Source organism: Cyprinus carpio, chromosome A23, assembly GCF_018340385.1.
Source record: "Cyprinus carpio isolate SPL01 chromosome A23, ASM1834038v1, whole genome shotgun sequence".
Taxonomy (NCBI): domain Eukaryota; kingdom Metazoa; phylum Chordata; class Actinopteri; order Cypriniformes; family Cyprinidae; genus Cyprinus; species Cyprinus carpio.
In genome coordinates this window covers 19,085,104-19,098,932 of record NC_056594.1, presented here as the reverse complement: position 1 = coordinate 19,098,932, position 13,829 = coordinate 19,085,104, and the positions used below count along the sequence as shown (strand labels likewise).

The 13,829-nt window shown below is 34.3% G+C and overlaps 1 protein-coding gene across 2 annotated transcripts; it reads right to left on the bottom strand.

Moving 5' to 3' along the window:
- Positions 1 to 291: 291 nt before the first annotated feature.
- ednrab (endothelin receptor type Ab) lies at positions 292 to 8,061 on the bottom strand. 2 transcript variants are annotated; one of them, XM_042713584.1, is made up of 8 exons: positions 7,874 to 8,061; positions 5,218 to 5,701; positions 4,735 to 4,862; positions 2,955 to 3,153; positions 1,878 to 2,030; positions 1,658 to 1,791; positions 789 to 897; positions 292 to 703 (listed from the first exon to the last, which is right to left on the bottom strand). In XM_042713584.1, exons 2-8 carry the CDS (start codon positions 5,629 to 5,631, stop codon positions 560 to 562), a joined length of 1,281 nt encoding a protein of 426 aa, XP_042569518.1. In that variant the 5' UTR covers positions 5,632 to 5,701; positions 7,874 to 8,061; the 3' UTR covers positions 292 to 559. The 2 variants fall into 2 exon arrangements, with proteins under 2 accessions (XP_042569518.1, XP_042569517.1); XM_042713583.1 differs by having other exon boundaries at positions 5,218 to 5,677; positions 7,874 to 8,058.
- Between the last annotated feature and the right edge of the window lie 5,768 nt (positions 8,062 to 13,829).

The following is a 13,829-nucleotide window of genomic DNA, read 5'->3' as shown; positions in this document are numbered from 1 at the left end:
ACATTTCCGAAAAAATGTTCAACGAACGATTTATAAAAAACGTTTTTTTTGTGCTAACATTTTGAGAATGTTATTAGTTTGTCTAACATAAAAAAGATGTTATACGAACGTCCAACTAAAACGTTTCCGAAAAAATGTTCAACAAACGATTTTTAAATAACGTTTTTTTTTTGTGCTAACATTTTGAAAACACGTTCCATGAATGATGTATAGCCTAAATAATGTTTTTCCGTGAACATTTTGAGAACGTTATTAAAGACCAGATTGCGTTGAATGAACGTTTTATAAATGTTACAAGAAGAACATTTGTTTATAACTTTGAGAGAACCTTTCCAGAACGTTCCCTGTTAGCTGGGTAGTGTGTAAAACCTCTGAAATCACTTACAGCACATTGAAAACACGTTTAAGTTTACAAAATATGATGCATACACTAAAAAAGATGCACTTTCTTTGTCATAATAGTATGCACACAGTTAACCAGTGCAGTAGATATAATAATATAAATATATATGTTGATATCTCTGTAGTCAGGGTTAAAACAGCGTGTGTGTGGTTGAGGTCAGTTGTAGCTGTCCTTGCGCAGTGCCGTCCGGTCCGATAAGCCGTTCTGATCCGGGCTCTTGTACTGGAAGCTGGTCCCGTTCAGGGGCACGACGCTGCTCAAGATCGAGCCGGCCGGATAACACCAGCAACACAGACACGACTGACAGAGACGGAGAGACAGCAGAGATTAGATCATCACAGCATCACTGCGCTCTGTTATCAGACTCCTCTAGAGCTCTCTGTACCCTGAAGCAGTTCTTGAACTTCTTGCTGACGAAGTAGAGGATTATGGGATTGATGCAGGAGTTGATGGTGGCCAGATTTATACTCAGGTAATCAAACACCAGCAAGAAACTGAGACACAAAAACAACAACACAAACAGGTGAAAATCAATAAAGATAAACTTTGCAAAATTATAATAGACATTAAAGAATTGCATTTCTGCAGAACAAGGTACAGGAATATATTTCTTCTCAGTTCATTGATGCATTAGTATAAAATATGCTATGGCTTTGTGTGTGTCAGTATTATTATAATTAATTAAAAATAAAATCATGGAAAAAATTTCTTGAAATAGAATATTAAAAAAATGTAAACTTATTTTATTAAAACGAAAATGTTGAATTTTAATTAAATTTTTATTATTAAAATAAAACTAAATTAAAAATGACTTTTTAAAATTAATTGGAATTAATTGAAATTTTTAATTAATGTTAATTTAACAATGTTCATGCTCTCATAGTATTGTTTTAGTCCAACTTTAAAAGTTGTTTTATTAATAAGTTTAATTTTTATTTAATTTTTTTTTGTTTTTTAGTATATCTTAAATATATATATATATATATATATTTGTTACATTCATGCTCATATAGTATTATTTTAGTCCAACTTTAAAATTTAAGTTTCATTATTAAGTATAAATTGTATCAAGGTGTTTTATTTGTAAGTTAGTAAACATTTTTAAGTTTCATTAAGTTTAAGTTTTATTATTATTATTATTAATTTTTATTTTTATTGTGTGTGTGTGTGAGTGTGTGTGTGTGTGTGTGTGTGTGTGTGTGTGAGAGAGAGAGAGAGATTGTGTGTGTGTGTGTGTGTGTGTGTGTGTGTTACTTCAGCAGGTCACAGCGGCCGACGTCGTTCTGAAAATAAACCATCTTCTTGAGGATGCGACTGAGATGCAGCGGAAACCAGCAGAGAGCGAAGATCAGCACCAGAGAAAACACGGCCTTCGCCACCTCACGCCTCTGCTCACACACACACACACACACACACACATTAGTTAGCGATGGTCTCGCCTGGGTCATTCAGCATCGAGTGTTCGGTTCTTCACCTGCTTGAGGTGTTCGCTCAGAGAAAACTTCAGGCTGCCCTTCCTGTTGCTCAGCATCTCACAGGTCATGAGTGTGTAGAAGACGGCCGTACAAACCAGCGGCACACAGAAATAAAAGCCAAACAACCACCAGACCTTCACGTCCCTGTAGAACTACACACACACACACACACACACAACAATTCCACATTTCATAAACAAATGTAAAAATAAATGCATTAAAACATAGATGAATGATTTAGTTTCGTGAACATTTAGTTACTTGTTTTAATTATGAAAATACAGCTAATTAAAATATTTAACAAATAATATTTACTCAGTATAGCTATATAAGACATATATTTATATATACAGTATATTTTTAAAAAGAATTATAGAACACCAATGAAAAATCTTATGAACGAATCTTATTTCTATATTCTTATTTATTATATTATGTTTATATAATAAATATATTTATATAATAATAATATATGTGATGATTATATAAATATACTTAAGTTAATTTAAAAAATACAAATATAATTAAATATTTTATATTGATGTTATTTTACACACACACACACACATATATATATATATAAAATACTAAATAAATATATATCTTCAGTCAAAATATAGAATCATATATAACATAAAATTATATATATATGTATATACACACACCTGAAATATTTTATATAATATTATGTCATTCTTCATCATATACTGTATATCATCTGAATTATCTATTATCTAATATAATTTTTTACATCTAATATATTTTATAGATCTTGTTTCATAAAATCTATAAAAATATTCAAAAAGAGCCCTTGAACTACTTTCTGTTTATAAATTGCCGGAAAATGTGAAAACACAGACTTAACTTCAAATGCATGTCCTTATATTAAAATGTAATATTAATTATGATAAAAATAGTAGACTAAGTTCAGGTGGAAATGTTCTTTACAAATGTAATGTTGATTTTACTGATAATGAAGCGTTATGCAAGAGTAGTGAATTAAGTGCTAATAAATGTAAGAGATCTGAGTGTGTAGCATGACAGTTATGAAGGAGCATAACTGTCCGTGTTCTTACGGTCATGAAGGGCGTCTCTGGTTTCAGCATGCAGGTGCGGATGGTGACGTTGTTGTAGTCGAAGCTGACCATTTTGAAGCCGATGGCCTCAGGAACGGCCAGAACTAGAGCCAGCAGCCAGATACACAGGATCTCCACAGCCGTGGACACAGGGATCCCCACGCCCTGAACACGACTCCACGACGCGACCGCACGATACCTGCACACGCGCACACACACACACACACACACACACACACAGTAAACACACTCCAAAGGCTTATGTTGTCAGACACTTGTTTCTTGCAGAAGCTTGGGACTCACCGGCTGACAGGGAACGCTCTCACAACTTTCACAAACGCTTTTTAAGTGTAATATAAATGTCAAAACTTTCTTAAAGTAATGTTTATGGAACGTTCTTATAACTATTACATTAACACAATTGCACACACAAAGCACAAAATGCCTCACATCTGTTACGAAATGAAGCACTGCTATAACCATAACAAGACATTAATTTAGCATTTTGTGCAATATGATTTTAAAATGTGTTTAAAGTTTTGATTCACGCTTATTATTATTTTAAATGCGTTATTAAATTTTTGATCTATGACCATTGTTTGCTTTTCGTAAAAATTTGCTTTCATTTTTAAATTTTGTGCAATATAATTATACTTGTGTTTTTGAATTTTGGTTTCACGCAATACAATCTGATCCCATACACTGCATTCAAAATATCACAAACACGTTTTTCTTATGTTGCAAACACCTTTGCCAAAATATTATATTTCTTGATATCTCATACACACACACACAGTTATTCAAAACCTAAAGCTCTTCTCTCATGAGCTCCGGTGTACATTTCTGTACGAGACTGAAAGTAATTGGCAGAGAGATTTACAGTAAACACGAGCGCAAGACTGAAAGCAAAGGTTTTTTACTGTAAGCATTTGTGTTTGTGAATCAGAGCAGAAACACATCAAGCAGGTGCTAAATATAAACAGATGAAAAGCTAACAGGAAAAGTTCTCAGAACGTTCAGGGAAGGTTTTTTTTTTTTAAGTTATCAAACTTTCTTCCAGTAACATTAATAAAGCGTTCATTAAACTTTATATTGTTTTTAACAATGTTTTCAAAATGTTACCACCAACACTAAAAACATTAATATATCTCAAACTTATTAAATTTACACATCATTGAAGGAATGTTTTTTTTGTTTGTTTAAATGTTTTAACTGGATGTTCATGTAACGCTTTCTAAATGTTACTTGTTTCAGAACGTTCAGAGAACATTAAAAAAAAATGTTCCCAAAATGTGTCCCTGCAGCACAGAAGCAGTCATAAGTGTCACAGGTATGTTTGTAGCAATAACTAACAATACATTGTATGGGTCAAAATTATACATTTTTCTTTTATGCGAAAAATCATTAGGATATTAAGATAAGATCATGTTCCATGAAGATATTTTGTAAATTTCCTACTGAAAATATCAAAAATACATTTTTGATTAGTAATATGCATTGCTAAGAACTTCATTTGAACAACTTTAAAGATGATTTTATCAATATTTAGATTTTTTTGCACCCTCAGATTCCAGATTTTCAAATAATTGTATCTCAGCCAAATATTGTCCTCCTAACAAACCATACATCAGTGGAGAAATTATATAAATCTCAAAAAATTGAGTGTTGTGTGTGTGCTTGTGTGTGTCTGTGAGTGTGTGTGTTTGTTTGTGTGTGTGTGTGTGTGTGTGTGTTTGTGTGTGTGTGTGTGTGTGTTTGTGTGTGTGTGTGTGTGTGTTACCTGTCCACACTGAGCGCACACAGATTGAGAACCGTTATTCCGACTGACGCTTTCTGTAGAAATGGCATCAGTTTGCACAGAAACAGACCGAACACACTGTCATCGAAGGGCCACCGCATCGCCAGCAGCTACAACACACACACACACACAGACACACACACACACACACACAAACACACACACACACACACACACACACACACACAGACTGTTAAAGCATATCTTCACTTCCTGTGTGATATATTTAAAGACAAACGAATGAAGCGCTTTTATCTTCATAACAGTGTGTGTGTGTGTGTGTGTGTGTGTGTGTGTGTGTGTGTGTGTGTGTGTGTGTGTGTGTGTGTGTGATTGAATGTGTGATGAGTGTTAGACTGATAACTGTCCAGAAATAAGTCTGACCCACTGCTGCAATCAAGTTTGTGGCCGAATTATCTCTAATAAACACACACACGTGATGCAGTGATCTGATTGGTTGGTCACCTTATAGACGTTGATGGGGATGTCGATGGCGATGTAGATGAGGTCCCCCAGCGCCAGGCTGGCGATCAGAGCGTTCGGGCCGTTCCTCATGGTCTTGTTGAGGTAGATGATCCTCAGCAGCGTGGCGTTTCCCACCATCCCCACCACGAAGATGAGGCAGGACAGGACCGTGTTGACGTATTTGAACAAGCCCTCGATGTACGTCCTCTTCAGACACGCCGGGGGCAGCGACAGCGGCCGGACACGAACCGTCCCGACAGCTCTGGGGTCAGAGGTCACACGGTTCAGAGACCGGTGACCTGAGCTGGGGTCAGCGGAGAGCTGGAAGCCATCGGATGAGTTTGATTGACAGTTTCCTCCACCAATCAGCACACAGGATACGACGGCCATTAGCAGGATTTTGGGGGGCCACATTGTGGATCAAAGACTCCCGTTGTCAAGAGTTCGATGGGAAGCGTCTCTACACGATACAAACAAAGAGAAACTGTTCTGGGTTCGATACAATGCGAGTTTAAGGGAGGCGTCTGTGATGCGTTCACTCAGAAATCACATTTAGAGTTACAATGGACATCAATGGGGCTTTAAACTTCATTAAAACTCACTCTGCTTTTGAAATTAGTGTGAATCAAACATGTCTAAGCACATTTACAACTGCAAAAAATATTTTCTTCATTAGTATTTTTGTCTTGTTTTCTAGTATGCGTTTACTTGACAAGTAAAATGACTGAAAATATTATCCAAATTTTGGAAAAAATATCTGCCAATGGGGTAAGAAGAATAATCTTAGTTCAAAGGCTAAGCAAGATTATTTTTCTGACCCCATTGGCAGATATTTTTTCTTGTTTTAAGCAAAAACGAACAAAATTTGGATGATTTCAGAAAACGAGACATAATATTTTTATTTTGTTTAATTTTACTTTTTTAAGAGTTTTTGTATATTTATACTACAAAACAAGACAAAAATACTAAGGAAGAAAATGATTTTTTACAGTGATAAACATGACAGCTATTGTTAGATAACATTCCCATTAAGTTATAAAAGTGTTATTTTTGAATGTTCTCTGAACTTTTAGGGAACGTTCAGAAATAACACTTTTATAACTTAATGGAAATGTTCTTAGAACATATTATTGTTAACTGGGTCTTTAATAATGTTCTCTAAACGTTTGCAGAAAAAACATTGTACAAAATACATGGAACGTTTTTTTCCCCTGAAACCTTTAAATACTGTTCTAATTTTTTTTAGGATGTTTGTAACAGTTTTTAAATGTTACTACTTGTTTTAGAACAGTCAGAGAACATTCAAAAGTAACATTCCCGTATTGGTTGCAAAATTCTAAAATGGAATGTTTATATATATATATATTTGTAACAGTTTTTAAATGTTACTACTTGTTATATCGTATATATATATATATATATATATATAAAATTCTAAAATGGAATGTTTATATATATATATATAAATGTGTTATAGAATGCAAACACACATTTAGGTTTATCAGTATAATATAACTCAGACGATGCACAACACACATGTCAGTGATTGTGTCTCAAATGCAACACGCTTCTCTGGAAACGTAATGGAAAGCCACAAACACACTGTTCACATCAGTTCAGCCGAATCACATCAAACGAACTGATTCACTTTGAACTCCAGCAGAGTTTAACACGAGATCCCGTGCTTCTCCTCTGAAACGGTAAGTCAGTCTCTACTAAATCTACTGAGAACTCTTAATGTCCGAGTTATTTCCTCATAGACAGCAATGAGACTGAATGGAGACCTTTTTCGTTTCCTGATCACAGTTATCTCAGGTCAGGATCATTGAGACGCTATTACAGTTTTTGTTATTATTTTAGAATATTTTATAATTTGTATTGTTTTAATAATTGTTTTAATTTTAGTCAAAGTTTTAGTAATTTTGTTGCATGTTTTTGTAATTTTTAATTCTTTAATAATGTGTTTATATATAGTTTTAGCTAAAGTTTTAGTCATTTTGTTGCATGTTTTTGTAATTTTTAATTCTTTAAATTGTGTATATATAGTTTTATTTAAATTTTAACTAAAGGTTTAGTCATTTTGCTTAATTTTTTTGTTATTTTTAATTCTTTAAAATGCGTATATATAGTTTTATTTAAATTGTAGCTAAAGTTTGAATTATTCTGCTGCATGTTTTTGTAATTTTGTCACTTAAAAAAATGCTTGTATATTTGTATTAGTTTTTATTTATTTGTTTTAGTTTTTTTAGTACTTTAAATTAAAATTAGAAATGCTCCCTAAGCAATTAGCTGAAATATTTTTCGTTCAGCTTTCATGTTTTCATATATATACATTTATATAACGAAAATGTTTTTCATGGTTATCAGAATAAAGATCTCATAAGTCTCAATCTGTGCTCAAAACTCTGATCTAAACTGCAATCCAAATTAATTATATGGCTCTGTACTCTTACTGTATGACAACTAATTGGCCCTTTTTATTACTCTATATACTCTGTACTTTATTACTTACATGTGAGACGAAGTTAAATGCTCAAAAGTTTCCTGAGAAACTTCTGAGCAGCAAAAGCGTGTGTAAAATACTACAAAAACATGATTTAGTCAGAAAGCGAAGCGACAGAAAGACGTGCAGTGACGCACACAAACACACACTGACCTTCAGACTGACGCTGATGCACTCTTCTGTCTGTCTCTATCTCTCCTCATGGACTGAAGCTCTGTGACTAAATCCAGAAGAGCAGCCGGATCCGAGCAGATCTGTGTGAGTGTGTGAGAGAGGAACAGAGGAGTTATCTTTAAACACCCTCTCTCTCTCTCTCTCTCTCTCTCTCTCTCTCTCTCTGTCTCTCTCTCTCTGTCTGTCTCTCTCTCTCGGTCTGTCTCTCTCTCTCTCTCTCTCTCTCTCTCTCTCTCTCTCTCTCTCTCTCTCTCTCTCTCTCTCTCTCTCTCTCTCTTATCTGTGGGACATGGCCTTCCTGTCACTGGCTCTTATTTTAATTTTAAGACACACAGACACCACCCTACATTCTCATCAGGACCTTATCTAATCATCTTATGAAGGAAACAGAATAAACACTTCTGAAGAGTATGTGGTAGTCCATTTTTACCATGTTTTTACCAGTCAAAACTTTGGAATCTATTAATGTTTTTGAAATAAGTCTCTTCTGCTCACTATGGCTGCATTTATTTGATCAAATATTATTCTAATCTAAAACAGCTGTTTTCTCTGTGAATGTCTGTTAAACTGTAATTTATTTCTGTGATGTGCAGCTGTATTTTCAGCATCATTACTCCAGTCTTCAGTGTCACATGATCTTCAGAAATCATTCCTAATATGATGATTTGCTGCTCAAGAAACATTTCTGATTATTATTAATGTTGAACACAGTTGTGCTGCACAATATTTTTGTGGAAATCGTGATAAATTTTATTTTTCAGGATTCACAGATGAATAGAAAGTTCAAAAGAACAGCATTTATTCGAAATATAAATATTTTGTAACATTATAAATATCTTTACTCGCACTTTTGATCAATTTAATGTGCTTTTTTTACTAAATATAAGCGTAAATAAAAAAAATAAAAAAAAGTTTTTTTGTTTTTTGTTTTTTCATTTTATCCCAAACTTTTGAATGGTAGTGCATCGTGGTTTTCAGAAACGTATTGTTTATTATTCAACACTGACAATAATCAGAAATGTTTCTTGAGCAGCAAATCATCATATTAGAATGATTTTTGAAGATCATGTGACACTGAAGACTGGAGTAATGATGCTGAAAATACAGCTGCACATCACAGAAATAAATTACAGTTTAACAGAGATTCACATAGAAAACAGCTGATTTAGATTAGAATAATATTTCACATTTTTACTGTATTTTTGATCAAATAAATGCAGCCTCTGTGAGCATTATCTTTCAAATACTATTATCTTACTGCCACATTACTAGTGCTCGCTAAACACTGCTCCATTCACAGCAGCCAGCGTAAAAGTTATAGTCAGATTATTATTAACTCAGTTCTAAATCAGACGCTGATACCTGCGGTGATACTACTGAATGGACTATAGAGACAGGTCAAAGGTCACTCAGTGCCCAGAGCCAAACCACTGAAAGCAATTACAGGCCTGACCTCATAAACTCTGACCTGCAGGGGGCATCAGCACACACACACGCGCACACACACACACACACACACACACACACACAACAGAGAGAGAATCTATTAGAGTGAATAGATTAGTTTTGAATCTTCTTTTTTTAATGCTAGCTTCAAAGATTTTAATATCATTGAAGTGATTTTATCATTTTATTCATATTTTGAATGTAGTGTATTGTTGTTGTATGTCCAAAGCACAAGGCCGAGCAATAAATTATAACTAAACTAAACAAAAGTATAACTAAACTAACATTTTAATATTTTCTATTTTAATTTTAATTAAAACTTTAGTTATTTTGCTGTGTGTGTGTGTGTGTCTGTGTGTGTTTTAATTAAATATTATTATTATTATTATTGCAATTATTATTATTATTTTAAATATGTTAAACTAAATGAAAATAAAAAAGAAATGCTGCTTTGGCAACAAGTTTTTTTTTTAATAATTAATTTTATTTCAAGTTTCATTTAAAAAAAAAATTCAAGTAACAAACATGTTTTTATGGTTGTAGTTTTAGTCGACTATAATCCTGCCAAGACTTTAATAAAACAATCACACATCAAAAGACTTATAAACAGTTTTAGGTTCATTTTAGGTTGAAAACAAATTGCCTTTTTCTTAATCAGACTGTGTTTTATCTCAATTAGAATCATCTGCTACTGTTAGGAAACACCAAAGAGCGGAAAATGTGTGTGTGTGTGTGTGTGTGTGTGTGTGTGTGTGTGTGTGTGTGTGTGTGTGTTCTCATATGGTGAACAACACACGTCACATGACCAGAACAGATGCCCAATATGATGCCAGCTTGAAGCTTTGAGGGTCTCTGAACGGAAACAACACGAACAACATATTAAACCAACGCTTTTACACAATGCACTAAATCTGAACCATGCCTTTCAGTGTTTATTTATTATTTATTATAAAACCAGCCTTGTCTATGTGCTATATTTTATAAAGTGCCTTTGTGTCTTTAATTAAGTGTTTGCATTCACACTGTACCTGAACAAACACCTGAATGAATGAAAGTGATCCAGCAGAAGTTCTTCATTAGCTGTTTATTGTGTTAATATCTCTATCTGTGTGAATAAATGTGAAATCGTCTCATAAAGCAGCTTTGATCTGAATAATCAGGCCACAAACACGCTAAACGACACCAAACGCTCTGAAGTCACAACCAATAAAGATTTTCCATATAAACTTCAGTCACTCCGCGCTGACAGAGATATTGAGGGTGTTTACTGCCAGAGGAAATTCACAGATAGATATATAAATCAATAAAACTAAACTAAACCTTGGGTGGCTTTACACAGCGTGTGTGTGTGTGTGTGTGCGCTTGTGTTCTTGTGTTCATCTGTTTCTCCCATTCACTCTTTCTACATCACTCTAGAAACTCAAACAATCAGATAGCCTACAACAATACTTTCTCAAATATGTATTACAATAAGCCTACTGATAAACTGAAGTTCACTTGCTCTCATTACATGGAAAGAAAGATTGGATGCTTTCAACTGATTTTCTATATTAAACTGAATTGTAGTGGTTAAACTATTTCAAATTTAGCTCCAAATTCGATCATAATTCACAATAATATTTCCATCTAACATGTATTTTGAGCTACAGCTCGTCATGTTAATTGAGTTTTCACTAGTTAGCAGTTACCTCACCCGAATATGTTCCTAGATTTGGTTTGAATGTTATCTTTGAAATGGAAATATAGACATTTTATTTCTAAACATAATTGTTTTTCGCTTGTTTATGTCATAAAACTAGCGAGTGTCGTGTAAACATATGACTAAAAGAGTCATTTAGAGTCATTTACGCTTGATTCAAACTCAAACTGCATGCTCCGAATCAGCTAAATGATCCGTTCGGATCGTGTCTTGTGAATCATTCGAATTAGATCGGGATTTCGGAGTTGATTGGCGAATCATTTTTGCAAATAGAAAGATCCGTGATACGTGCTCCGAATCACTTGGTTTGTATCGACATTTTTTTTTTTTTTAATCCAGAACCAAGAACCAGAACCAAGAACCGGAACCGGAACTGGAACCAGAACCAAGAACCGGAACCAAGCCAAGTTCTAAGTTCTTGTTTAATTTTGTTGACATATTAGACTCAAAGGTTTAAACAGAGGGGATTTTGGAAATTTATTTTTATCATTCCATAAAAAACCCCATCAAAAATCACGCCAGAAAACAACATTATTATTATTTTTAATTTTTTTTATTTTTTTTAGAAACAAGATATAAAATATATAAAACTAGGCAAATTATAGCCAATGTGAACAAAACCTTCAGAATATAGATAGTAATAAAACTGTAAAGTTGGGTGTGTGTGTGTGTGTGTGTGTGTGTGTGTGTGTGTGTGTGTGTGTGTGTGTGTGTAAGTGTTGGCTCATTGCAGGAGAAAAATCTCATTTTGAGAAAACAGCCAACAGATATGTATTATAATAGGAATCTACAGACAGAAAGCCAAAAAGTATAATAAAAGAAACATTTAAAGGTGTATTAAGTCTGAAAAAACAGTGTTTTTGCCTGCACTGTATCGCCTTTTAATCATTGGTTGTTGTTTTGTATATTTATATTTAATTATTTGTGTAGTTTTGAATCTTACTGATTGTGAGTGTAAGATCACTAGCCGCATTTTGACAGCAGGTGGCGCTATTGTACTAACATCACGCGCTACTGGACCCACACTTAAATACTCCTTTAATTTGTTTCAAGCTCAGATTCATTGAACTGCAATAAATGAAATAGCTGATATTGATAATTATGTAAATGCGATGTAACTGGGAGAGATGATGAATCCAGGTGTCTGAGGGGCGGAGACGCGCGCCCAAAGCCGCCCGAGAGCCGCAGATCTTCAGACGCTCTCGAGGACCAAACACGCCCGGAACGGTACTGAACTTCACTGCTTTCATCATCTCTCATTTCTCATCTGGGTTACTTTCTATGCTCTTGATTTGAGTCTCTCGTCGTGTTGTTTCATGAACGTAGTAAGTGTGAAATCAGTGCTAAACACTCATAATGATTTAATAACGTGTTGAATGTATTTGGTATTGGATGCAGAACAGTTTTTGCATTAATATTAGATGCTTAGATGATTTTTAGCAAATGGCAGGACCCTTTAAATATCATGGTATATGAGTATCATTTTAAAATGTCTTAAAAATGTAAAAGTGATGTGACAACTAATTTAACATCGATTTTATAACATTATGAATTTATTTGTTAATTAGCAACTGCAGCCTATTCAGCGTTTTTTACATCGCAAGTTAAAAATAAGGCTGCTAATATAATATGCTTACAGTATATATCTTACAGAGATAGAAGATTTGCATTAATTTTAATATTAATGGGCTCCTTGTCGTCTGCTTCTGTTAGTGACTGTTATTGTTTTGTGGTCAGTTCTGGCTTGTGTTGGAAGACTCTGTGGGTGAACCGCTCACCGCTGCCACTTTCATCGACGGGCACTAAAGAAGGCGTCACAGAGTGTTCAGAGGGCACGGTGCCCTCCCTGTGACTTCTGGACATGTTGCCCTGCCATGCCAGCTGTTTGGGGTACTAATAGTGTGTTTGTGAGTTTTACACCACAGCTTTCACAGCCTCCAAAGAGCTGAACTCAATTTGTGAGTTTACTTTGTGGCTTTTTGTAGAGCTGAACTCAATTTGTGAGTTTACTTTGTGGCTTTAACAACGCACCCTCACCATGCACGGTGGGTTGCCAAGTGTTTCTTTCTAGTCATTACAAGCATAGAATTTACCTTTATAATCTTAACATGTGGTTTTCTGTTCTTTCTGGTTCCAAAAACTAGTGTGCAGCCTAAATAGGATGTATTTTAAGGCATCACAGGCAGGTCTCCGATTGCGGTGCATTTCTTTGGATTGTTTTGACTTAGTTTGGTAATCTTATAATGCACTGTAACTACAGTTGGAAAAATAGTATAGAAATGTTGATTATAAAATTCGTAAATATTCACAATACCTAGTTTTTATACCATCTTTATGTCTGATAGAAGTATGATTAAAAATAGATTGTGGTACTAGAAGTCAAATTATTGGTGTAAAACAGTTCATTCGAATCATAAACCACACACATGGACTGTTTGTAACGCAATCATATATTCTGTTTTTATTAATTATTTATTTTTTGGTTTGATAATTATTTTATTGCTGGTAGACTAGTGTGTGTGCTTGATGGTCTGTAGGAATCATTGTTTGTGTTGATTTATTTGGGTCATCTTTTGTTATGATGTTTGGTTTGAGTTTTAATGATGCTGTTTATGTAGGGAGCTCACTGGTTTGGACAGAACCTCAGTCTGCTTAGATGCTGATTCAGGCTAATTTTGATGTTTCCAGTAGGTGTTTTCTTGGCTGCTGGTGTCGAGGAAATAGGGAGATGTCCCAGTCGTTTCAGGCAAATAGTCTCCATTTGGCTCAACAGATCACGACAGATCTATA